Source organism: Parambassis ranga, chromosome 19 (assembly GCF_900634625.1).
Source record: "Parambassis ranga chromosome 19, fParRan2.1, whole genome shotgun sequence".
Classification (NCBI taxonomy): domain Eukaryota; kingdom Metazoa; phylum Chordata; class Actinopteri; family Ambassidae; genus Parambassis; species Parambassis ranga.
Genome location: NC_041039.1, coordinates 11,067,749 through 11,090,445, shown reverse-complemented (window position 1 = coordinate 11,090,445; position 22,697 = coordinate 11,067,749). Strand labels below are relative to the sequence as shown.

The window sequence follows — 22,697 nt, the reverse complement described above, 5'->3', positions numbered from 1 at the left end:
TTAAACAAACACTCCAAGCATCACTTGAAACAACATCGAGGTAGTCTGAGGCCAAGCCGTATAATTAGCCTTGATGATGTGTGAGGGTGATAATGTTTCCCTGCTTGTCTGCTGTCGGTTTCTGCTATTGTGCCTTACGTGATGAGAATGTAACGCAGCTGAATCTCCGCATTAGTGTCAAGGCTTAAACCACATCTACATCTGACCGCTTTCCTCCCTCCTTTACATACACGTGGAAACACGCCAGGAAACTGCTGTAAATACCTGGGCTGTATCATGTTTGCCTTGTGGGTAGTGCTCATTAATCTTAGCACCTGATCTTGAATGTTAGAAAAAAAAACCGATGTGACAGGAAATGGCGATAACTATACGTGTCTCATATTGCAACTGAAAGCATATTTGCATTCATGAGTTGGCCCTTTAGCTATGAAAGCTTTCACATCTTGTAGTTGTGCCCTTTTTCCATTACACATTAATATCTTTATACGACATAATGAAAAACACACAAGATCAAGACTTCTTATGAATTCATACGAGACAGATTTTTACTTGTATTGATTATAACCAGCAGTACTTAACATCACAGGCTTTTTGTGATTGGCAGGGTGGAGTAACTCCAAGCCAGTGTTTTTCCACTGAAGACATGAACGGACACCCAGTGAGTGCAGCTTGGCCAGACTTTTTTTTTTTTTTTAATCCTGCTTCACTTCCAAAAAAAAAAAAAAAAACCCATTCCTCATAAATGTAATTTATTTGAATCCCAATCAGTCCAGGTGAAGGGTGAATAAAGAGGTTATGCTTTTTGCTTTTCTCTTTGACACTGAAAGAGTGATTCCCAGCACAACAGCATGTTTGTGGTGATTTAAGCTGTTGTTTGAGGGTCGCTGCGCTTTGTAAATCTTTGCTTTTGCCAGTATTAGCTGATTCTCATACATACGGGTGACATCACAAATTCAGCTTTGAAGATGATTTACATGATTTTTTATCTGCGTTTGTCATGATTGAAGCCTTTGCTCTTTCCCATGCTTTCTCCTTTTCTCATAATTTGTCATTTCACCAATGATAAAGGCAGTTTTGGCTTCACCTGTCATATGCACATCAAGAAGTTGTTTCTGTATGTAATCGCTCTGTGATCTCTTTCCTCCTCACGTTCCTTTTTTGTAGCCTCTCTGTGACCTTACCTCCCATTGTGTCCTCTCCTCTTCCCACCCACTCCTTCCAACACAAACCTTCACCCAGGAGCCAGGCCCTGCTAAGGTGACGGTGACCAGCAGTGGAGGCAGCATCCCGTGCCTGCCCAGCAGCATTGCCAGCGCGGAGCGTGTCCCAATGAGCCGTGCCACTCTGTGGCAGGAGGATAGCCGCTGGAGCAGATCCACCATCCCCTGCAGCCGCAGTGCCTCGTGCCTGAGCCAGCTGAGCCAGAGCCAACCAGACTCCGGTATCACTACTCAAGATGGTGAGAGCATGCAAATGCTTCAACATTCTGTTTATACTCTTCACTGTCAGATCGCCTGGCAATGTAAAGAAACAGCTTAACAAGCTGAGGAATTTTTGACTAACTTCTTTGTCTTTCCTCACAGATGGTGGAACTGTGAGCACCGGACGAAAGGTACGAGTGGAGAGTGGTTACTTTTCCCTGGAGAAGACCAAGTCAGAACCTTCTTCGCAGTCTGCACATCACACCCAGCCGCCACAGCCACCCCAGCATCTGCCCCTGTCCTCATCAGCATCATCTTCCTCTTTAGGAGCTCTCAGTTCCAGGTACAACTCCGAATCCGAACCCCAAACCTCCCCTCACCAACCCTCCCAAGATCCTCTTCCCTCTCCAGGTGCACTTGTTTCCCCAAGCTACTCCACCATCAGCTCCTCCCAGAGCTCGCTGGACTCTGAACCCAGCGGGGCCACACCCACCTGGGAGAGCCGTGGTGGTGGAGGGAGCATTAGTAGTGTCATTGGCGGTGGAGGAGGAAGAGCTGGCCGGTCTGGCAGGGAGTACGCTGCTCTGTCAGACGTGCCACGGGCTCGCAGGCTGAGCTACAGAGAAGCCTTCCGCTCTGAGAAAAAGCGCCAAGAGCTGAGGGCACGGACTCGGAGTCCTGGGAGAGAGGAGGTGGCTCGGCTGTTTGGGGAGGAGCGCAGGTGAGGATGAGTGTCATACTCACCCAAAAAATAAAACATTAAAAATCTGCAGATAGATGTATAAACCACCTGCACTGTCACAGCTGAATCATAATGCAGATGACGGCAACCTGATAATCAATCATTAATAAGCCACTGGTTGTTAGCTTTTGGGTGTAGCTTTATAACTTATAGATAGCATGCTAAGCTTATGCTTATGCTTTGTTTCAGCATTTAGCACCACCCTGTGGCTGCTCTTTGTGAGGCACCTCTACCCTCTTAGCTACTGCCACCTACCCTAGCAGACCAGTGTCTTATCATTAATGATTCAGGGAATTTAGATGCATGTGATACTTTAAATTCTAGTGTTCTCCTGCTTTTTTTTATTTCTTGATACCTTGCTAGTTTGTTTTGTTTCAATCTTTTTCAGGGCTTCTGAACAGAGCTTCTCAGAGCTAATGCTCAACCAACCCTTCCACCTTTGTCCCAATCCTGTTCCCCGCTGGTCACCGCTGATTCCTGCTTTCTCTCATTTCATCTCTGCACTGCCTGGGATCACACTTTAACAATAATATTTTACTGGTCATATACAAACATACTGATGGTACTGTTTTACTCCTCATTTCTCAAATACATAATCAAGTGCAGTGCCTTAAGGTAACGCCGGACTGTTGCCATTGCTGCTATTTCTGTGGTTAATCCTCCATCCTTGTCCCTTTTCTTCTGGAGTTTATCTTCCATCATTTAACACATTTCTTTACTCTTTGGTGTGTCTGTGGATGGTTCTTTTTGGGGATATTATTTTGGATTTATGCTGCTTTTTGTTCTCTGTGAAAAGAGTCAAGAATGATGTTGAAACTTCTTCATAAAACTTGAATGTGCTGTCATATCATGCTTTGGTCTTGTTTGTAATTATGCAATTATGAGGATCATGTGCTGCATCAGTGTTTAATGTCTTTGCAATATTGAAAAATAATTTAATAACAACATATGTTTTCCTATGGTTTTAGTGAAACATGTATATTTTTGTGTTCCTTAGGCGATCTCAAATCATCGGGCGCTTCGAGGAGGTTCAGCATGTGGAGCAAATGGACGCGAGCAGCTCCAACGATCCTTCAGCTAACACCGAGCTGTTACAGAGACAAGGCCGCAGCGAGAGGCGCTACCTGGCTAACAAACATGTATGCTGCCATCTTTATTAACAAGTGGATTTACTTCTGGTTTTTTTTAAACACTACTTCTACATTAACAGGAGATGTCACTGGATTCAGCAAAGGACCGCTCCGTCCCTGACGTGTCCAGCTCCAGTTTTGCCAACTTAAGAAGAGCCAAGTCATTGGACCGCAGAGTCACTGAGTCCTCAATGACTGTGAGTGCAATTAAGAATACTGTCACTACTGTTCTGTAGGTAATCCGGAGATATCAGAGGCACTGCAGTACACTTGAACATGTGGTGGCCTGGGGTTTGTTTTTGTCTCTGTTTCTGTACTAAAAGTTATGTTGGTTATAAAACTGAGAATTTTTAAACATGGTGGAGCTGAAAAAACCATATTTTATCTGACTGACTGCAGTTGAATTTTAATTTCACTAAAGGCAAACCAGCTTCACATCATACAAAGATCCTGGAGATTTTCTAATTTTGGAATGAAAAAGTTGAATTTACACCACTAAAAGTCTTATACAGGCATGATTGATTGACAATTATTTGATTTGCTGAGAACCAGTGAAAAAAAGAGAACAGATGATCACAGATCCTTTTTGTTTTTTACATACAAGGGTGCAACATATTTCTTTTTATTTACATGTTTTCTCTCAGTAACTTAATTACACTCACGTGTGACTAGTTATTCTCCAACATTGGTTACTACAGTACATACTACATACATATGCTGCTGTTTTCCCCAGTCTTTGTAAAAAAAGGTTACCTAAAGGTCCCTTGGTGTCCTCCTGACGTCTGACTCCTAGCAGTCTGATCTGCGGTCAGTTCAGGGAGTGTTACAGGGCTCATCCAGTGGGGTTTTCTCCCTGTGGCCCAGCTGCAGCTGCCAAACCTCCCTCCCACCCAGACACACACTTACACACACACGTACACACCACTGCCGCCACCGCTACTGATGAGTATAAATAGAGCAGCACAGAAGCAGCCGCAGTCGTGTGCATGTCCCCGGGGCAGACGGAAAGAAACAGATTGTCAACATATGAAGTGAAGGCAGTTAGCCATCAGAATGACTCTCTGCCAGGCGGTGACACCACACCTGATGAAGCACAACAAAAACAAGGTATTGTTGAGTGAGAAGAAAACAGGTTTTGGGACACATGGTTTACTTTAGAGTCTATAAACAGACCTGAGGTTGGTTTAGACGTGCAGCAGTTTGTGTTTCACTGGGAAAGTCCGGCTCCCGCCAGTCAGTCTCTGTAGCTGGAGCCACATATCGGTACTTACATTTGTTGAGCTTAGGCGTCTGCATTTTTCAGTAATTTAATGCTTAATTTGTTATTACTATATTTTCAACACATTGAATGTAGTATTACATCACCCTGATCTGTCTTACAGCCAGATCTGTTGAACTTCAAGAAAGGATGGATGACCAAGCTGTATGAAGATGGAGTGGTAATTTTCTTTTAGTATGATGTAATGATTAAATAGATTAGAATGTTAACTGATAAAACCCGATTGATGGTCTGTGTTTTCCCTTTAGTGGAAGAAACACTGGTTTGTCCTGACTGACCAGAGTCTGAGGTACTATAAGGACTCAATAGCTGAGGAGGTAAGTGCAGTCGATTAGTTTAAATAATTGGGCAAGAGAAGAGAAAATGATCATTATATTGTCCTTTTTCTTTAGGCATCAGAACTGGACGGTGAGATCGACCTCTCTACGTGTTATGATGTCAAAGAGTTCCCTGTCCAGAGGAATTACGGCTTCCAAATCATGGTGCGTGTTGATTCTTCATGTCATCGATTGTCCTGCATCATTAATCACCAGTAAAGATGGAACTCATTGTCTACATAGTTTAGCTCTCCTGACTCCTGCCGGTCTATAAACAGCCTTAGACACCATGTGGTGCAACTTTAGGTATCAGGTTTTGGCATTTCTCTTTCTGAAACAATTCTTTGTTTGCCTGATGGATGTCACTTGACTTGTCATCTCTCTCTGAGAGGCTGACATCATTGTGGTCTAAATCTGCAACAGTCTGCCCTGCTTGTCTCTATGAAGTGGCCTTCATCCTGCACAATATGTTTACCTATCCTCTTACATTCCAAAGCCTTGCCCTTGTGCACAGTTTCTTATAACACTGATAAAAATATAGAGTTTATACACATCAGTTACATTGCATAGATGATAAGATTTTTTTATGTAATCCTCTGGCCATTAAACATTTTTAGCACTTGTTGTTGGCAAAATATTTACTGGACACTTATAGTTGTTTGTAGTGCAGCCGTTATACATTTGATGTCACTAAGGCTTTGGTACCTTCTACATATAGATGTAAGCTGGCCACACTAATCCCATATAAGAAGAACGGTGGCTGCAAGGTCATTTCTTTTGTTTACATTTGCTTGTAGCAGCCTCTAAAGCTAGTTTCTGGAGGAAGTCAGAAATAGAGTAGTGAAGAGGATCGTTGTCTCTTTGGCTGAGAACAACAAGGGTTTGGTGTCGAGAAATTAATAACTCCAGTATTTATATCTACTCTCTGAGCTCTATGGTCTGACTGAAAGGGAGTGTTGTCATTAGCCTTGCTGTCATGTGGAGTTAAAAACAGTTTTAAATCTTGAAGATTGAATGAAGTGCATGGCTTCTTAACCCCGGCTGCTGTGTTTTCAGGAGCTCTAAAGCAACACTGTGCTGTGTCTTGTAGATCTGCCACTAGATGTCTCTGAATGTGAGGATTATAGGTTCTTTGCACACTGGGTGTAAAATACAGCTTTGTGGTAAAAGGAGGCATCACTGCAGATAAAACTCTAGGGTATCGTGGTATCAACATGTGGTCTCACCCTGTTAGTCATATAAATGCACTGCCTGTCTGTTTTCAGTGTAAAGAGGGAGCATGCACCCTGTCAGCCATGACCTCTGGAATCCGGCGCAACTGGATTCAGGCCATTATGAAGAATGTGCGACCCACTATTGCCCCCGACGTCACCCGGTAATCCCCGCCGAGGATTAACGCTTACCAGTGGCAGATATAACAACTGCTTTTCTCACTTTATTTATCTGTATTCCTGTCTTCTCCTCACCCTCTCTCTACTCCTTTCTCTTCCCCCTTCAACTGGTATTTTCAACCTGCTTCCAGGAAAAACATCTCTCTGAAACTATCCGTACTGAAGCCCAGGTTGGAGTGCTTGTGTGTTGAATATTTCTCCCCCTCCTCGAACAGTGATGTAATTGCTCAGCAATGTCAGCCCCGGCGTGTTTGTCGTCCTACCATATGTCATGTGGTTACTGAGTAATGTCTCCCTGTCAGTTATGCCCGCTGTAGAGACACACATCACATCAACATGCTACAATAATCTGCCCCACAATATCTAACTCAAATGTTAGTCATGTCTGTTATGTGACAGTACACACATGGAAATAGTCACAGAACGTCAGGGCAAAAGCAGAAAAGGGACATCCAGACATTGATTTTCGACATAGTGCTCTCTGCATTGAGAGGATGTGTGTTATTTTTGGTGTTTCAGCACAGATGCTTCACAAACACCTCTTTCTCATTTTGAGCTCTGTCCCTTCTCATTTTTCTCTTCCCCTCTTACACCTAATGCTGAAAATGGATCATTCAGTCAGGTCATTCTGCCACTCGTACACACCAGTTTACTGCAGGCACACTCTAAAATACATTAACATAGCAGCTAAATGCAGGCATCTGCCATCAGGCTTACCTCACCAAAGCTGCTCCCCCCACCCCAGTGTGCCGTATAACTGTTTTAGTGTTGACGCTTTGACTTGGAGCCATTCTATTAATGTTAAAATGTGTTTCAGGGTATCTGCTGGTCTTAAAATGTAAAAAAACAGAGTCTCATAAAAGCTTTTCATTGGCAGTAATTTGCAAACCGCCACTATACATAAAATTGGTGTAAAATTTGAAAGGGGTGCAACAGAGGGGTTACACTAGTGGTGACTACAGTAACTGGGCAGCTCATCAGGCCTGTTCATACATTGCGTTAACATGCATCTTGGGTGATGTGATCGACAACTCCCACTGGAATTAGAGTGTCGCCACACGCATCTCGAGTGACTGCTTGTAAACGGATCTCACTTCACTGCTCTTTATGCAAAATGTGTCATATGGGAACCATCCCGATGTGTATGCTGCTAATGTCCTGCTGTAAGTTCACCTCAGATGCATCTAAATGCTATGTACGAACATGGCCATTGTTAATGTCCCTCTGTCATGAAAAATTATTATGTATTTATGAGGACTATGCAAACTGGTATACTAGTCATGACTTTTGAGGACCATGCAGACACCCTGTAAAAGCAGTTAACGGAGGCTTCACTACCAGATACGTTGCAATGTTGTTCTGTCCAGCAAAGCTTACTGTAATAACACTGTATCACACTGTATGTATAAAATGTAAACGTAAACAGTTTTAGGTCAACCTTTATATAATTTTTGATTAGTTGTGTTTGTGTTTATTCAGATCCCTTCCCGATGAGAAGATAAAATCTCATGTCACGCTGGAGCCATGTTCACAGCCCAGCCCTGAGTCCACCCCAAGTCCTGAGGCCCCCAAGCCTGACATCCACAGACAGACGCCTGGCAGCAATGCCTCTGTCCCTTTCTCTGAGCCACGGAAAAGCAGAGTCCGCGAGCGCAGACGAGAGGGCCGTTCAAAAACGTTTGACTGGTCTGAGTTCAAACTGGAGCAGGCACAAAAGCCTGCAGTGAAAGAACGAGCAGACACAGTTGACCTCAGCTCGTCGTTCTCTACAACTTCCTCCTACTGCTCTCCCTCTTCCTCACCATCCTCCTTGGCGTCCTCCCCTGTCTCTACCTCCTCCCTCCAGACTTCATCTGTATCAGGTGCTCACCCACCTTCTACAACAGAAGAAGCAGAAAAGGAGAACATAAGGAGGGGCGTTCCTCCACACTGCACAACCACTGCAACTCACATGCCAAATACCGTTACTGTTACCACTATTACATCATCGCTAAATGCTACGTCATCTGCACAGCCAACAACACCTGAGAGCCAAGAGCAAGGAAAGATGGAAGTAGACCATCCTGTGGCCATGAAACCAACAAGTGAAGACAAATACAACAGAACCTCTAATGTTCAAGAAGAGATTGAACAGCAGTGGCATCAGGTGGAGACAATACCGTTAAGAGAAGAGAGGCAAGTGCCCATCACCACAGCTTTAGGAAGCTCTAATAACTCTGACAGGTTGCCTGCACATGAGCTTGCTGCACTGCTAGACAAAGAGGTAGGTTATTTTCTTAACAGTTTGCACATTTCGCATTTTTGGCATCATCTTGGACCTGAAAAACAAGGAAATGCTAAACTATTTGAACACCTCCATCTAGGACTGATTGTATTGATAGTGTCTCTTCTTGTTTTCATTCAGTTGGGACAGAAGCAAGAGGAGCTGGACCGACTACAAAAGCAGAACAACCTTTTAAAAGAGCAACTAGAAGATGCGCTAGGGAGAGAACAAAGTGCCAGAGAGGGCTATGTACTGCAGGTACTACTCATGCAGCCTTAGTTAATGTGTTTAAATTAGCCACCATGTGTAATTACTATTGACTATTGAAAAAACTTCAGCTAAAAAGTTATTAAAGTTTGCATTTTTATCAGTGTTACAGTGTTACAGTACTGTGTGGGTGTGTTGTTGGTATGCAGTGTGCTGGGTTATGATCAGTTTGATGTGTGTCTTCTGTAACTTTAAAAAAGACATTCTACTAACAGGTGTGGGTGCTTATTCTCTAAAACTGATACGCATGGTTGTGGTGTTCTTAGCATGACTAACTGTTTTTGACGGAGTTTCACATCTCCTGGGAAAATAACTGATTTGGTCTGATGTGGTTAAGGTAAGAAACTGGATCAAGAAGCTTGGCGCTGTGCTTTTTCTGTCTGTCCGTGTGTGTTTCCCTAGCTTGGTTTCTGCTTGCATTGTGTCACAGACTTGAATGCCTAAACTAATTGCGTTTTTTTTTTTTTAACATTGCACTTTATTATTGAATTTTATATATATATATAAGTCACAACAAGTTGTTTTTGTTTTTTTAAAATCACTGTATTATCTATTTTATTTTGTTATCATTTTATTTGCGGTTGGGGGTGAATTCATCTACACTGTTCAGTTCAGTGACCTCTGAAAAAGCACAGTGGAAGCTCCGAGGATAAATATTTATCAAAAGAGAGAATTATAACAACAAAGGAGAAAATGTATTCTCCTCCTAACCTGCGAGATGTGGTTCTCCATATATAGGAGGTAAGGTAAAGTCATGTAATTAATTAAAATGTCTCATCAATCTTTTTCAAGAGTGCGACACCCCCTTCCTCTTCACCGCACAGAGTGCCATGGCGACACTTACACAAGCTTAATCAAGATTTACAGGGCGAATTGGAGTCTCAAAAACAGAAGCAAGACTTTGCTCAGCAGCAAATCCGGACATTAAAGAGAAGTTACACTGAAGCCCAGGACACTGTAGAGCGACATGAGACTGACATTCAGGCCCTGCAGGCCAAACTTGCATCTGCAATGGCTGAAATCCTAGCTAGTGAACAGGCTGTGGCCAGAATGAGGAATGAGCTCAAGCTAGAGCAGGAGCGCTCGAAAGAACAGGAAGAGGACTACGGCCGCAGTGAGGCCACCCTGCGATCCCAGCTGAAGGACAGTGAAGACAGACTCCGTGAAGTAGAGGCCAGTCTCTTAGAGAGAAACCAGGCCCTTCGGCACCTAGAGCGCCAGCAGGCCCTCCAGCGGGACCACGTTAGAGAGATTCAAAGGTTGCAGGAAAGACTGCAAGAGGTGACTGCTCGATTAAGTGCTACTGAGGAAGGTCAAGCATTGAAGGAGGAGCGCCTGAGGATGGAGCAGCATAGCATCCAAGAGAGTCATGAAAGGGAAAGACAGAATCTGTGTAGAAGATTAGCTGAGGCTGAAACTGTACGGAAAGAAATAGAAGGTAGACTATTGGAGGCTGAGCAGCAGGTGGAGGCCTTGTTGAGAGGGAGGCAGGCTTCAGGAGGTAAAGAATGCAGGGAGGAAATTCAGAAGTTACAGGAGCAGCTGGTCCAAAAAACTGACATGATTGAGACACTGAGAGAAAGTGTGCGCAGGCTGGAAGAAGAGAAAAGTCATCTTACTTGCCGCTGCCAGGAGCTTCTCAACCAGATTGCAGAAGCAGACCGTGAGGTGAACAAACTCCGCAATCGCCTGGAAACAGAAGAAGCTGATTATTACACCCTGGAGCATTCATACGAGAGGGCAACTCAAGAGTTTCAGAAAATGAGCCAGTTCCTAAGAGAAAAAGAAGAGGAGATCCGACAGACTAAGGAGATGTATGAGAGGCTGGTGGAACGTAAGGAGGAGGACCTCAAAGAAGCTCTTGTTAAAATGACTGCACTTGGCAACAGCTTGGAAGAAACTGAACAGAAGTTACAGGCTAAGGAGGAGCTTCTTTGCCAAATGAGTCGAAGCCTTTTAGAAAAGGTTGAGCCCTGCAACGCTGAAAAGGATCTGAAGGCCAAGCTTGTGGTCGCAGAGGACCGTATTGCAGAGTTGGAGCAACACCTCAATGCCCTGCAGCTGGGATATGCTGATCTACGCATGGACAGGCAGCAGGTCCTAGAGCAAAGCAACAAGGGAAGGGTTAAAACTTCATCCTCAGAGCTTTCTATGGACAATACATCCAAGACTGAAAACTCCCCAGATAAGGAGTCTCAAGCTAAAAGACCAAGGATACGTTTTTCTAGTATTCAGTGCCAAAAATACATCAGTTTGGAAGGGATGGACTCAGAACACAAAGTTAACCAGGATGTAAATGTAGACATCCATCAGTCTTCTGATATTACATTCTCACAAACTAGTGACCCAGAGAAGTTTATCTCCATCATACACGCTCTAGAGACTAAACTACTAGCCACTGAAGAAAAACTAAGAAACCTCACGCAGAATCTGGAAGTGCAGCGGTCCCCTGAATTGGGAGACCTGTCCAAGGTTGATCTGAGGATGACACAACAGAAGGCTTGCCCAGAGAAGGAGAATATTGGTGGGTCTGGGATGCAGAGCAGTGCTGCTATTAAGCATTATACCAAGGCTTTGGTGTGTGTGGAAAATAGTCGAGAGAAGGTACGGGCTGTGCTCAGTGGCTGTCATGACACCACTGACTCACAGCTGCACTCACTGTCTGAGATAGAAAGTGATTTGTTCAATGCAGCCCTGTATATCCGACAAGGACAAAATACACTGGAAGAGCAGGCATCGGCTGTCAATCAAAATCAAACCTCTGAGATTATAGATAAAGAGGCAATGCAGCTCTTTGCCAAAACCTTGTCCTTTGAGGCAGTAGTTCTGAATAAGATGGCTTTATTAATACAAACTTCAAAATCAGACCTCCTGCAAGCTCTTGCAGAGATCTGGGAAGACATAGAGCAGATTAAAAGGAGCGACAAAGATTGTCTGGCTATAGTTTATGCTGATGTCTTAACCAGGAAGTTAATGTTGGAGAGCGCTTTCTGGAAAGAACTGGAGAAGGCTGAGTTAGACGTCACTAAATCCAAAGAAAGTAGTGCATTAGCGGATATGGATGTTGATGTTGATGCCACAGCTGTCTTTAACACCTTCATTAAAGCAGAGCTAGCCTATTCCATTGAAAACCTTAAACTTGGCTATGAAAAGAAATTCAAAATTCTGGAAAGGGAGTTGACTGAAGCCCATAAAAACCTGCATCAAAGGGAAATGGCTCTGAAAGCGATTATTGAAGCTTCAAAAAGGCCGGATTTGAAGGCTGTGATAAAAGAAGTCAAAAATAACTTTGGCTTTGGTAAACAAAAATTGGCTGACATTCGCCCACCTGAACTAGCTCCGTACATGGAGCAGATCGAAATAGAAGAGGCTCGAGACTTGGCCGAGGAAATCGTAGACAGACACTTTTGTGGTGAAATGCCCTCTTGTGGCGTCGACTCAGTTGAATCTCTGCAAAATGCACATCAGAACCTAGCTAATGAGCTTCAGAGACAAGCAGCAATCCTCCATAAGTATGCTCAAGAGATAGAGAGCAGCGGAAACCATCCTGGACTGTCTAAAATGATCCACGCTCTCTTAGGTCATCAAACCTCACACAATTTCACAAGCACCTCCCTTTGTATGCGCGAAGCCCTTATCCAGGCTCAAGTGGCGTATGTGGCGTGCAGATTGCGGGCCATGCATGAACAAGAATTAGGTTGGTGTAAACAGACCAGTCAGAATATGGACGCTCTTGTGCAGCAGCATGCCTGCAATGTCACCGCAATCCAGGAAAAATACGAAACCTCCTTACAACAGGAGCGTCTGAACTTCACACAATCGTTGTCCTCTCTTCAGAAGGAGAATCAGACACTAAAGACTGAGATGAGCAAGCGTGTGAACCAGCTCTCCCAGCAGCAGGAGCAAGTGGCTATCCTAGAAAAACGTTTCCAGAAAGAGACTGAAGAGCTGAAGCAGAGGCATAAAGAAGCGCTGAGCCATGCAGAGCAATCCCGAACCTCAACAGAGCTCGCCCTGATGGAGACAGCAGCCGACAGCCAGCGAAAGCTAGAGGTTCTACTGGTGGACATGGACACCATGGAGGAGCAGCACGAAGGTCATCTGAGGAACCTGGAGAAGCAGTTTGAGCAGAGGATCTGCCAGCTCCAGCAAATCCACAAGGAGGAAATAGAAAAGCTACATTCTCACCATGTGGAAACCATTCATTATGTTAAAGAGCATCAACCTGACAAAAAAAGCCATCAGGTTTCACACTCGCCTTCCTATGACGAGGCTGCTACACCGATGGAAGAGGAGGAGCAGGGGAAGGGGGAGGATGCACATCACATGACAGAGGTGGACTCCATGGTGGTTCTGAAGGACCGAATCCAGGAGCTGGAGACTCAGATGATAGGCATGAGGGACGAACTGGAGAACAAGCACCTTGAAGGAGATGTGACCAGCCTGAGAGAGAAATACCAGAGAGACTTTGAAAGTCTTAAGGTTTTTGCTCTTTCATATTACTTTAGTGCAATAAACTTTACGAACAGTCATGAGTCATAGATAAATAGTGACATAGCTAAATTACTTTGGTTCATTCTGCTAATATTCACTGTTAGAAGGAATGGGGAAATGGTGTGGTTTAGAAATTATTGTGGCATAAGTCCTATATGTCCTTTCAATAATAATAAAATAAGTCTAATTGGCCATCACATGACCACGCCATATCTGATCTGCTAGCTGGTCCGTACCCCTTTGTTTGGGTGTCAATGAACATGCCATTTCCCTCATACAGTTATTAAATAGTGTTTCAGAATAAACGCATCAGTAAAATGCTTGATTAGCGTTTCACTGCTTTAACCTGCTCTGTTACTAACATAGCTCGGCTTTAAATCATTTAAAAACACTTGCATGGCTTCTATCACTGATGTTGCATGTAGCCTAGTGAACTAATAGAATCTGCACTGAAAACAAGCTCTTTTCACACTGACGGATAGTTAACCCTTTCCTTCTTTAGGCCACCTGTGAGCGCGGCTTTGCCGCGATGGAGGAAACGCACCAAAAGGTGATAGAAGACATCCAGAGGCAGCATCAGAGGGAAATCTCTAAACTGATGGAGGAGCGAGAGAGGCTTTTGGCTGAGGAGACTGCTGCCACTATTGCTGGTGAGGAAACTGACCAGCTATAATTACTGTAGTTTCTAAACATTATAAGAGTAATTTATATGTGTCTTTAAATTATGGTTAAGCTATTGAGGCTATGAAGAATGCACACAAGGAGGAACTGGAGAAGACGCAGCGCTCTCAGCTGAGTGGACTCAACTCTGACATTGATGAACTCCGTTTACAATATGAGTATGTAACCATAAGAATTTTTGTGTTTATAATAAGGACCAATGTAAGGAATATATTGTCCTTTTTCAATGGGTCATTTTTCACTGTTTTTATAGTAGCCCAGAAAGGACAAACAGGACCTTGTGCTCTTAAAAACCAAGCATCACTTGGTTGTAATTTAGACTCTTACCACTAGATGCCACTAAATCCCACCAGAACAAAATGTTTTAATTTTATGTTTTTGTCTGTTTATAGCCAAAAAGTCCATAAAGGGTCAGTTATAAGCAAACGGAAATAAAACTTCTGTTTGGTAAAACTGCTTTTAAAGAACATCATCATCTTTAGGGAGGAGCTGCAGTCCATCCAGAGAGAACTGGAGGTGCTGTCAGAGCAGTACTCTCAGAAATGTCTGGAAAACGCTCACCTGGCTCAGGCGCTGGAGGCCGAGAGGCAGGCCCTCAGGCAGTGTCAGAGAGAGAACCAGGAGCTAAATGCTCACAACCAGGTCAGAATCCACACAATGTACACACTCTTAACACATCTGTCCAGATGTTTGAACACATCCTTACCTCTCCGACAGGAGCTAAATAACCGGCTGAGTGCAGAGATCACTCGGATGCGCTCCTGCTTCAGCGGTGAGACAGCTCTGTCACCGGTTACCCAGGGCAAAGATGTGTACGAGCTGGAGGTAGGTTTCAACATGCATATACACAAATACACAAGTACACAAAAACAATGAGCTCCGCAGTCTAAGCATCTCTGTTTTTTTTAGGTGTTGCTTCGAATAAAAGAGTCGGAGATCCAGTATCTGAAACAGGAAATCCACTCTTTGAAAGATGAACTGCAGTCGGCTTTAAGGGTAAGCAGACTTTATGAAATGCTCGTCTGTATTTCCTCGCATCAGAGGCTCAGCATTCAACACCGATCCTTTCACTAGGACAAGAAGTATGCCACAGACAGATATAAGGACATCTATACAGAGCTTAGTATTGTGAAAGCAAAGGCTGACTGCGACATCAGCAAACTGAAGGAGAAGCTGCTCATTGCCACAGAAGCTTTAGGTGAGAGGACTGTGGATGGGACAGTTACGTCTGGATATGGTGAGTGGGGCATACAACCTTAAAAGTTACAGACTGACCAGTTTCAAAGCTGTTCAATTCATTAATGTACATTGTATTAATAATATGACTTGATTGTCTTCTCAGATATCATGAAGTCTAAAAGTAATCCTGATTTCATGAAGAAAGAACAATCATCCACCTCCAAGCAATCAAGAGGTGTGAGGTCAAAGGTGAGTTTAAATTCCAACCACACACAGTTGTAGTTGTAGTACTACCATGTCATTTTTCTCTGTGACATCACGTGTTGTTTTGATGTTTTTCACTGTTAACTGTCGCCGCGAACAACAGAACTGTGTTCCAGAGTTGGTTGGTCAGGATTTTCTTGCTGAAAGTCTCTGGTGCTGTAAGTTGTGTCATGTGTCTGTTTCTGTCCATTAGTCTATCACTGAACAGGTCTCGTGGGATAGCTGACACTCCCGTTGTGGGGTGATTTCCCCTCCTCAACCCCTGCCCCAAGATTCGCTGTAGGTATAGCATGATGTAGACCAAAGCTTGTCCTGCATGAGTCCCCCCTTCCTCTTCTCCCGCTTCCCTTTTATTGTTGCTCAAAACTGAATGGATTTCCTTATTGAATAAAGTGTGAGCATCAGCAAAGGGCTGCTAACGCTGTCTAAAAAAAAAAGCATTTTTAGTTACCACTCCATGGATTATTGTGCTTACTAAGATCCTTTACTGTTAATATACAACAGACCTGTTTTGTAATCACTTCTCTTGTACTGTTTGCTGCTGTGTTGGAATTCATTCATGCATTGTGTGTCTACTCTTGTGTGGCATGATCCTCAGCATTATATATTCTGACCCGAATTAAAGAGAGGCATCCAGAGCAGAAAATACACCTCCTAGCTCGAAACCTAGTCCACACATACATAGGTGTCTTGTTTAAATCAAGCTTTTTTTCCTCTTTTCCCTGCAGCAAAATTCTGTTTTTTTTTTCATCTAAAAGTGTAACACTGCATAGAAAAAGTTTTAAAAAATTACCTTTGTATGTGTGGACTGCCTAAAATATTTGTGCTACTTCATCAACACTGTATCAACAATAAATCAATTTGTTTTTGTCATCTTTAACAGAGCCTGAAAGAGGGACTAACTGTGCAGGAGCGCATGAAGCTTTTTGAGGCAAAATATTCCAGAAAGATCTGAATATTTCGGTCCTTGGTTTTATGGTTGTATTGCCACAGCTGGGCCAGCATCAGCTCTTTATGAGAATGGACAGAAATCCATTGAGCTCACTTCAAAGCCTACAGAACTGCTTTCATGCTTCTGATAAGTTGTCATATTTTTGTTTAGTTTTAAGAGACGTTCTACAGAAACAGTCCTGTGTGCGCTTAACGTATAATCTGGCCAAGCTGGAGATGTGTCAAACAAGCTGTGAGAGGGATAAATAACAGCATTTTTTATTGATCCTCCGAAATGCCAAAACAGACAGCAATACACACAGTATGAATAATATATATTTCCCAATATGGATTAATTATCTGCTGTATTTGTTACAATGTCTATATCTAATAATAATTTTTAATTAATGAGTCAATGTTGCACCAGTTCTCTTGTACATAACTACTGGAAATGTTCAGAATATAGTTTGCTCTTGATTGTTGGGGCATCTGCTGTACTATAACTATGGCTTGATTGATAGTGGAAAACAATGTGATGCTTAACTTGCTTACGTATGAGAGTTTTATAAAACCGGGGTGTCTGTGTGTGAAGTGGGTGGGGGGGCAGGGAGGGGAGTGGGGTGAGATTGCACTTATCACTTGACTACTTGAGGAAGATGTTTTTATTTGTCTCAAATCTGTGTTGTGACTTCAAGTCAATTATTGCAGAGCAACCAAACATCCTGACTTACGTCGTATTTAGTGAATTTGTTAGTGATTTTTTTTTTCTTTTAATTCTCAAAAACCTGACTTTGTGTTTGCTCAGTTTGGATTTTGGTGCAAGAATATCATCTCAAAAGCTGAAACTATTTAGGACTTTGCATGCCTGTACAGTATAATTTGAATTGCAGAATGATGGTGTTGCCTCACTTTTTTTCCTACTTTTATGCTTTAGTGTGGAACTCTTTAAAAACTAATAAGCTTTGCTTTCGCAAGTCCTACTGTTTAGATGTGGAGATTCAATTTGTTTACTGTATGCTGCAGTCTTGAAGCACTTGGCCCTAATCCCTGACCTCTCACTGAAATCTAGTTGTGCCTCAACTGAGTGAAGAATATTAAACATCCATGAAACCTGTGCAGCTATGGATACACACTGTATAGTATTCAAACCACGCCTTGTACATACATGCCACACGGAAGACTTCTGTGTTTTGTTTTAAACTTGTACCTTGCTCACTAGCTCTATATGAAATATATATGAATATTTTTTATTTTCATTTGAATGTATAACATCAAATAAATGAAGTGTTTTGAAACCTTCCTATTGGTTATTTTTCTGCACTTTTTTGACAACATTCATCAGCGTGACAGTCTTAATCTGTTATGTAATCTGTTAACGTTTTCTACAGTTTGTCACTGTCTATACCTGCAAATTAGCTGCCCACCACATTTCTACGGTAGCCTAGAATGGATAAACAAAACATTAGCCTTTCACATTTTAAACTGGCATCACTGTGAATTCAGTCAGTTGCAATCTGCAACATCACCACTAGAGGCCCCCTATCATCCACACTAACTAGCCATAAAAAGTCAACTAATTCTCTTGTAATTGTTGTGGTATCCTCTGGTCTAGTCAATAGACCGAGCCACATCCTCTTCTCCTCTTTTCCTCTTCCTCCTCATTGTCTTTCAAAGCATCTCTCAGTCTGACCCAGAACACGTTCTGCTCCTGTAGTTTCTCAGGCCGCAGCAAAGTAGGTCTTTCTGCTGACAATTCTGCGCAGGTGTGTGTAGGGAGATGGGCAGTGCTGAGGGATCTCCTCCATGAACACCAGCCACACAATGTCACTGCCTTCATACAGAAGCCTCAGACTGAAGCTGAAACTCCACAGAGCACCATTCACTTTAGATTAGATTCAACTTTATTGTCATTGCACATGTACATGTACAATGCAACAAAACACAGTTTGCAGGTAGTGACGAGTTATCAGACACAGGGTGTGGTGAGACCTGTAAATGGCTGCCTCAATGTTCTCCAGAACAGCGGCACCAGGATGGAATTCTCTAGGGTAGAGACACAATTTGTGCTTAGGTGCACCAGCAGCTGTTTTTTCTAGATGGAGACTTCATTGTTCTACAAGAGCAGAGAAGTAGAATTCTGATGTTTTTGTAGTAGTGAAGTCTAAGTCAATGTGACCTTGGCAGAGCATCCAGCATTATAGTTCATAGCATGGATGTGGATGGTCCATGGAGATTTGTGTCTTTGAAACTTTACTCTTGTGTTCCACCTGCAGCTTCAGTCCTGTGTTGTTGGACAGTTTGATGAACTCGGGGGTGTAAGTCCTCTAAGCAGCTTCTAAAGCCAAAACTCCAGCTAGCTGAGATCTTAAGGAAAAATAAAAGCAGAACGACTTGCACCATCTGAAATCTAAAAAATATATTAAGATAGAAAATTTAATGTGCTATACAGAAGGTAAAGAAATACTGCTTAAAGAAGCAGTGATAATGTACTTAGAGGAATTGATAAATTATTACATAAATATTGATGATTTTCTTAATTTGCTCTTGTCTGTCTTATAGATTGATCCAGAATTTTTAATTATCACTCTGGTGAACACGCTAACATTAACCTACCTGCTAACGCACAAAAAAAAGACAGACCATAAAACTTGTCTGATGCACACATGCCTATCCCACACAAATAAACTCTGCATCAGTCATTGTAACCAAAATTATAGAAAAGGAAGGAAGTATTTGTGAATTTTTGTTTTAAATTAAAAATAATGTGTTATATGCTCCATTAAGACATTCAGCCAACACTAAATTTAAATATAAATTTCAATTTAAAATTACAATAGGGCCATGTTCATGTTGACCTCTTCGTGCTGAACACCTGCTGCTGGCTCTTCTGATCCTGGCTGCTGACCTTTGCAGTCATGTCTTGAGTGTGTGATGGTGGTGAAGAGGCCAGAGGATGTGGGGCTGCCTCATGCTCTGCGCCCATCCTTGGGGCAGACAGGTAGTCTTTAAGTTTAGTCTGTTTGGGAGCTCGGCCCCATAGATTTGACCTTTGCAGGGGTGGCTTCTGGATTCAGCAGTAAAGAAACAGGTAACAATGCTGGTGGCGATTTGGCTTAAGGAGCTGTTTCACCTTTAGGTGAAACAGGGCCGTCAGGTGGTGCTGCCACTTTGTTTCTATATATTTTCTAAATGATTAAAAAAATGCAATGTTTTTGTTCTCATTGTGATCCACGATGTAGAAAAAACATTCTTTTCACAGTGTGTATAATGCATTTTATTTTCAACAAGTAAAATGACATCATTCATATAAAAACATTAACCTTTAAAACATTTTACACTAAGTACATTTATTGCGATTGCAATATCTGCAGATGCAGTCAAAGGATTGTCTGTCAGCGTGATTTTTAAATGGACTTAATCATTACAATGATCCCGGTAGAAATTAGGACCTCATAACAATCAATGTCCTTTAGTGCAGTAGAAAAAAAAATCTTTCACATTTTTATTCAATCTCTGTTTGTCTTATAAGGTGCAAAAACTGAGAATAAGTGTGACAGTTCATTAAGCCAGTGAAAATCTGAGGCATGCCAGTAACTATGTTTGTGTGGAGTCTGTTATATTACAGTCACACATTTAGTTGTCAGTAGCTGTCAAAGGGCTCGGAGGACACGGGGCTTCCAGCCGCTGTATGGACGGGGGTCTCTTTGAGGGTTTGGCAGCAGAGGGAATGTCAGTAAACACCACCGATCGCCCATCAGGGCAGAGAAGGACACTGGAGTCTGCCTCACACTTAGTGGTTCTGCTTGGCCACAAGGCTTCAGCCGGACTAGGCCTCATGGCGAGACCACCAGGAGAGAGGACCTCTGTGTTTACCACTGGTGCCTGGCTCATCTTGATCAGCATGTCCAATGACTGCTTGCGACTCTCCAGAGAGGCCTTTAACACTTTCCTCTCGTTCTCATCTTCCTCTTCTTCCCTCCTCTCTTCCAGCTCTTCGTCCTCCTCATCTGTTTCTGTGTTCTCTTTAAAGCAGCCATCTTCTCTCAGAGGCTGGTAGCCAGCTGAGTCTGTCGAGTCCCTCTTAATGGAAAGATCGAGAGGCCCGTCACTCTGGCGAGCTGTCCGCTCCAAAGCCTGGTGGATGTGGGAGAGCTCGCTGCGGATTTTGTTCAGGTGCTCCCAGAGGTGTCGTTGGGCAGGAAGGTCCTCTTTTTCTAAGTGGGAGATTTTGCGTTCAGCCTCCTGGTACTCATGCAGTGCCTTGGAGAGGTCACTGAGGAGGGCTGCTACTGACTCTGAAGCACCTTCACCGATTGTCCTAGCTGCTGTCGAGTTCTGGCTGTTGGGTCCCCCACAGGTTGACAGAGAAGACGTGTCACTGTTGGGACTGGAGAGAAGATCGTTGCACCACAGTTCAGTGGGCCGAGTGTGAAGCTGAGCATCCTGTAAACTAAGAATGAAAGGAAGTTAAAATCTAATCTATCCTTATAACAGTAATTATTATAATTATCATAAATAGTAATAGTAATAAAAATGTGTACCTGTTCTGGAGCAGGAATTTGTCTGCTGCCACATTAAGAGTTGATGCGGTTTGAATATTCTTCAGGAGGTCCAGGGTAAAGCCCATAGCTGGCTTCTTCTCTGCTGGTACTTCATGACTCCTCAGTGCAGCTCCTGACCTCTTGAGACCCCAGCTTGCTTTGCCTTCCTTGGCTACAGCTTGCAGTTTATCCCCCAACCTGTAGCCCTGGTCAGGGGACTCTCTCTGCGGTGACACCCAGCCGGCAGGGGAGACGGCGGTTCCTGGCCGCACAGCAGGCACTTTCCACAGATTGACTTTAGGCTGGAAGCCAGAAAGAGGTGCTGCTTCAAGGCTGTTTGTGGACGTCTTGAGCGTTTTGGTGGCATCACCCTGACTGGAAGCCTGTCCGAATGTGTGCTCACACAGGAAGGGGTAGTAGAGACGAGGAGGGATGAGAGCTCTGTCTGTGTGCGAGCTGGAGGCTGGGTGCATCAGCTGAGCGGCTGATGCCAGGAAGGGAAACTGGGTGAACTGTGCATGGGTCTGTCCGGTGACACTGGAGTTTGCACTAGGAATAGCTGAGTTCATGTAGGAGAAGAGGCTGGGGCTGATGGGATATCCTACCCCCAGAACTGACAGATTGAGTCCAGTGGGATCCTGGTAATCCACCAGGTTTGCTGGGGGTGGGTAACAGGGGATTGAACTGCTCACTCGAGACTGAGCACTTTCTGCCTTGGCCTTACTGTGACCGGATGCCAGGAGCCTCCACTGCTCTGACAGGAGTCCAGGAGCAGTTAGACATGTTTTCGATAGCTTATAGTGTCTGAGCTGGGCCTCTACCTCTACAGAGCGTGCTCGTAAAAGCTGATCTTCCAGGGAGAGCATGTCAGCCATGAGAAGCTCTGACTCTGGCTGTTTGACCTTCTTTGAGGCGCACTCTGCTGTATCTCTGCCGTTGTTACCGGAGCTTTCTTTGGTGATCTCCCCTCCCTCTCCTCGTCCTACCTCTTCTTCATCTTCTGCTCCCTGGTTTTCCCTACACTCACCTTCCTCCTCCACAGACCTCCTCTGCCCCTGTCTCTCTTCAGTGCATATATCTATCTCATCTTTCCCTGCAGCGTGCCGGCCGTGCGCCTGCTGAAAGGATCGTAGCTGCTCAGGATGCAGGATGTTTCCCTTTTTGTACGGCCAGTCTGACTCTATGAGCAGAGACAAAGAGTTTTTACACAGGCTGTACTTCATGTGGTTGTACAGGTGAGACTTCTCCATACAGGTGAAGGGACACTGGAAGCATTTGTAGTTGTAAGGTTTGCCCCATGGCCGAGGAATGTAGTGAGGCTTTTTAGGCTTACGCTCTTTCTGTTTGCTGGCAGACGTCACTTTGCAAGCATCATCCTTGGACATGACTGGTAGGTATAAAGACGTGTAATTCAGATTAGGATTATTCAGGAGAGATTTTTATTGTCTTCTGGTGTACATTTCACAGGGTTTTCTCAGTCTTATAGATAGATTGCACCTTCTTGCCAAAACCTGTGAAACAAAAGAGACACTGGTTTACAAATCAAGCTGCACATCGACAGATAGGTAAACTTATCATTGTTCTCTGCGAGTGGCAAAGTACTGTATATCAATATGCACATATGTGTATTATAAGCGCACATTTGTTGTCTGCCTAAGATGAAGATTGCCACTAACCTAACTGCAGGGAGGCCAAACACAGCTCGGTTCCCACTGTACCTGCCACTACTCATTAGTTCCAGTGCAGCACCAGGCACTAGCAGGGCCCAGGGCTGAGGGGGCAGACAGAGCCTCCACAG

At 43.6% G+C, this 22,697-nt stretch overlaps 2 protein-coding genes across 4 annotated transcripts in view; one reads left to right on the top strand and one right to left on the bottom strand.

Moving 5' to 3' along the window:
* Positions 1-17,657, top strand: part of LOC114452733 (myosin phosphatase Rho interacting protein) — a 38,025-nt gene extending 20,368 nt beyond the window's left edge. Inside the window, exons 6-26 of one of the 3 annotated variants that reach the window (XR_003672309.1) lie at positions 605-658; positions 1,240-1,459; positions 1,584-2,142; positions 3,161-3,302; positions 3,374-3,490; positions 4,676-4,732; positions 4,821-4,889; positions 4,965-5,054; positions 6,155-6,264; positions 6,412-6,450; positions 7,760-8,543; positions 8,685-8,801; positions 13,807-13,954; positions 14,038-14,143; positions 14,468-14,627; positions 14,703-14,810; positions 14,895-14,981; positions 15,060-15,222; positions 15,328-15,413; positions 15,622-15,707; positions 16,312-17,657. Coding sequence is in view for 1 of the 3 variants with exons in the window: in XM_028432243.1 (XP_028288044.1) it covers positions 605-658; positions 1,240-1,459; positions 1,584-2,142; positions 3,161-3,302; positions 3,374-3,490; positions 4,676-4,732; positions 4,821-4,889; positions 4,965-5,054; positions 6,155-6,264; positions 6,412-6,450; positions 7,760-8,543; positions 8,685-8,801; positions 9,603-13,292; positions 13,807-13,954; positions 14,038-14,143; positions 14,468-14,627; positions 14,703-14,810; positions 14,895-14,981; positions 15,060-15,222; positions 15,328-15,413; positions 16,312-16,383 (6,978 nt within the window). In the remaining 2 variants the exon portion in view is untranslated. Of the gene's footprint in view, positions 1-604; positions 659-1,164; positions 1,460-1,583; positions 2,143-3,160; positions 3,303-3,373; positions 3,491-4,675; positions 4,733-4,820; positions 4,890-4,964; positions 5,055-6,154; positions 6,265-6,411; positions 6,451-7,759; positions 8,544-8,684; positions 8,802-9,602; positions 13,293-13,806; positions 13,955-14,037; positions 14,144-14,467; positions 14,628-14,702; positions 14,811-14,894; positions 14,982-15,059; positions 15,223-15,327; positions 15,414-15,621; positions 15,708-16,311 lie in introns of all 3 variants that reach the window. The other 2 variants (XR_003672308.1, XM_028432243.1) reach the window with 2 other exon arrangements.
* Positions 17,658-19,991: 2,334 nt separating this feature from the next.
* Positions 19,992-22,284, bottom strand: prr35 (proline rich 35). The gene is made up of 2 exons (XM_028431866.1): positions 20,900-22,284; positions 19,992-20,808 (listed from the first exon to the last, which is right to left on the bottom strand). The coding sequence occupies exons 1-2, from the start codon at positions 22,282-22,284 to the stop codon at positions 19,992-19,994; spliced, it is 2,202 nt and encodes a 733-aa protein (XP_028287667.1).
* Positions 22,285-22,697: the final 413 nt, after the last annotated feature.

Excerpts from the sequence above, each read along its gene's own strand:
- prr35 (XM_028431866.1), bottom strand. The coding sequence starts at position 22,284 with ATGTCCAAGGATGATGCTTGCAAAGTGACGTCTGCCAGCAAACAGAAA. Across the intron at positions 20,809-20,899 it reads AAATTCCTGCTCCAGAACAG|TTTACAGGATGCTCAGCTTC; the intron begins GTACACATTTTT and ends TTTCATTCTTAG.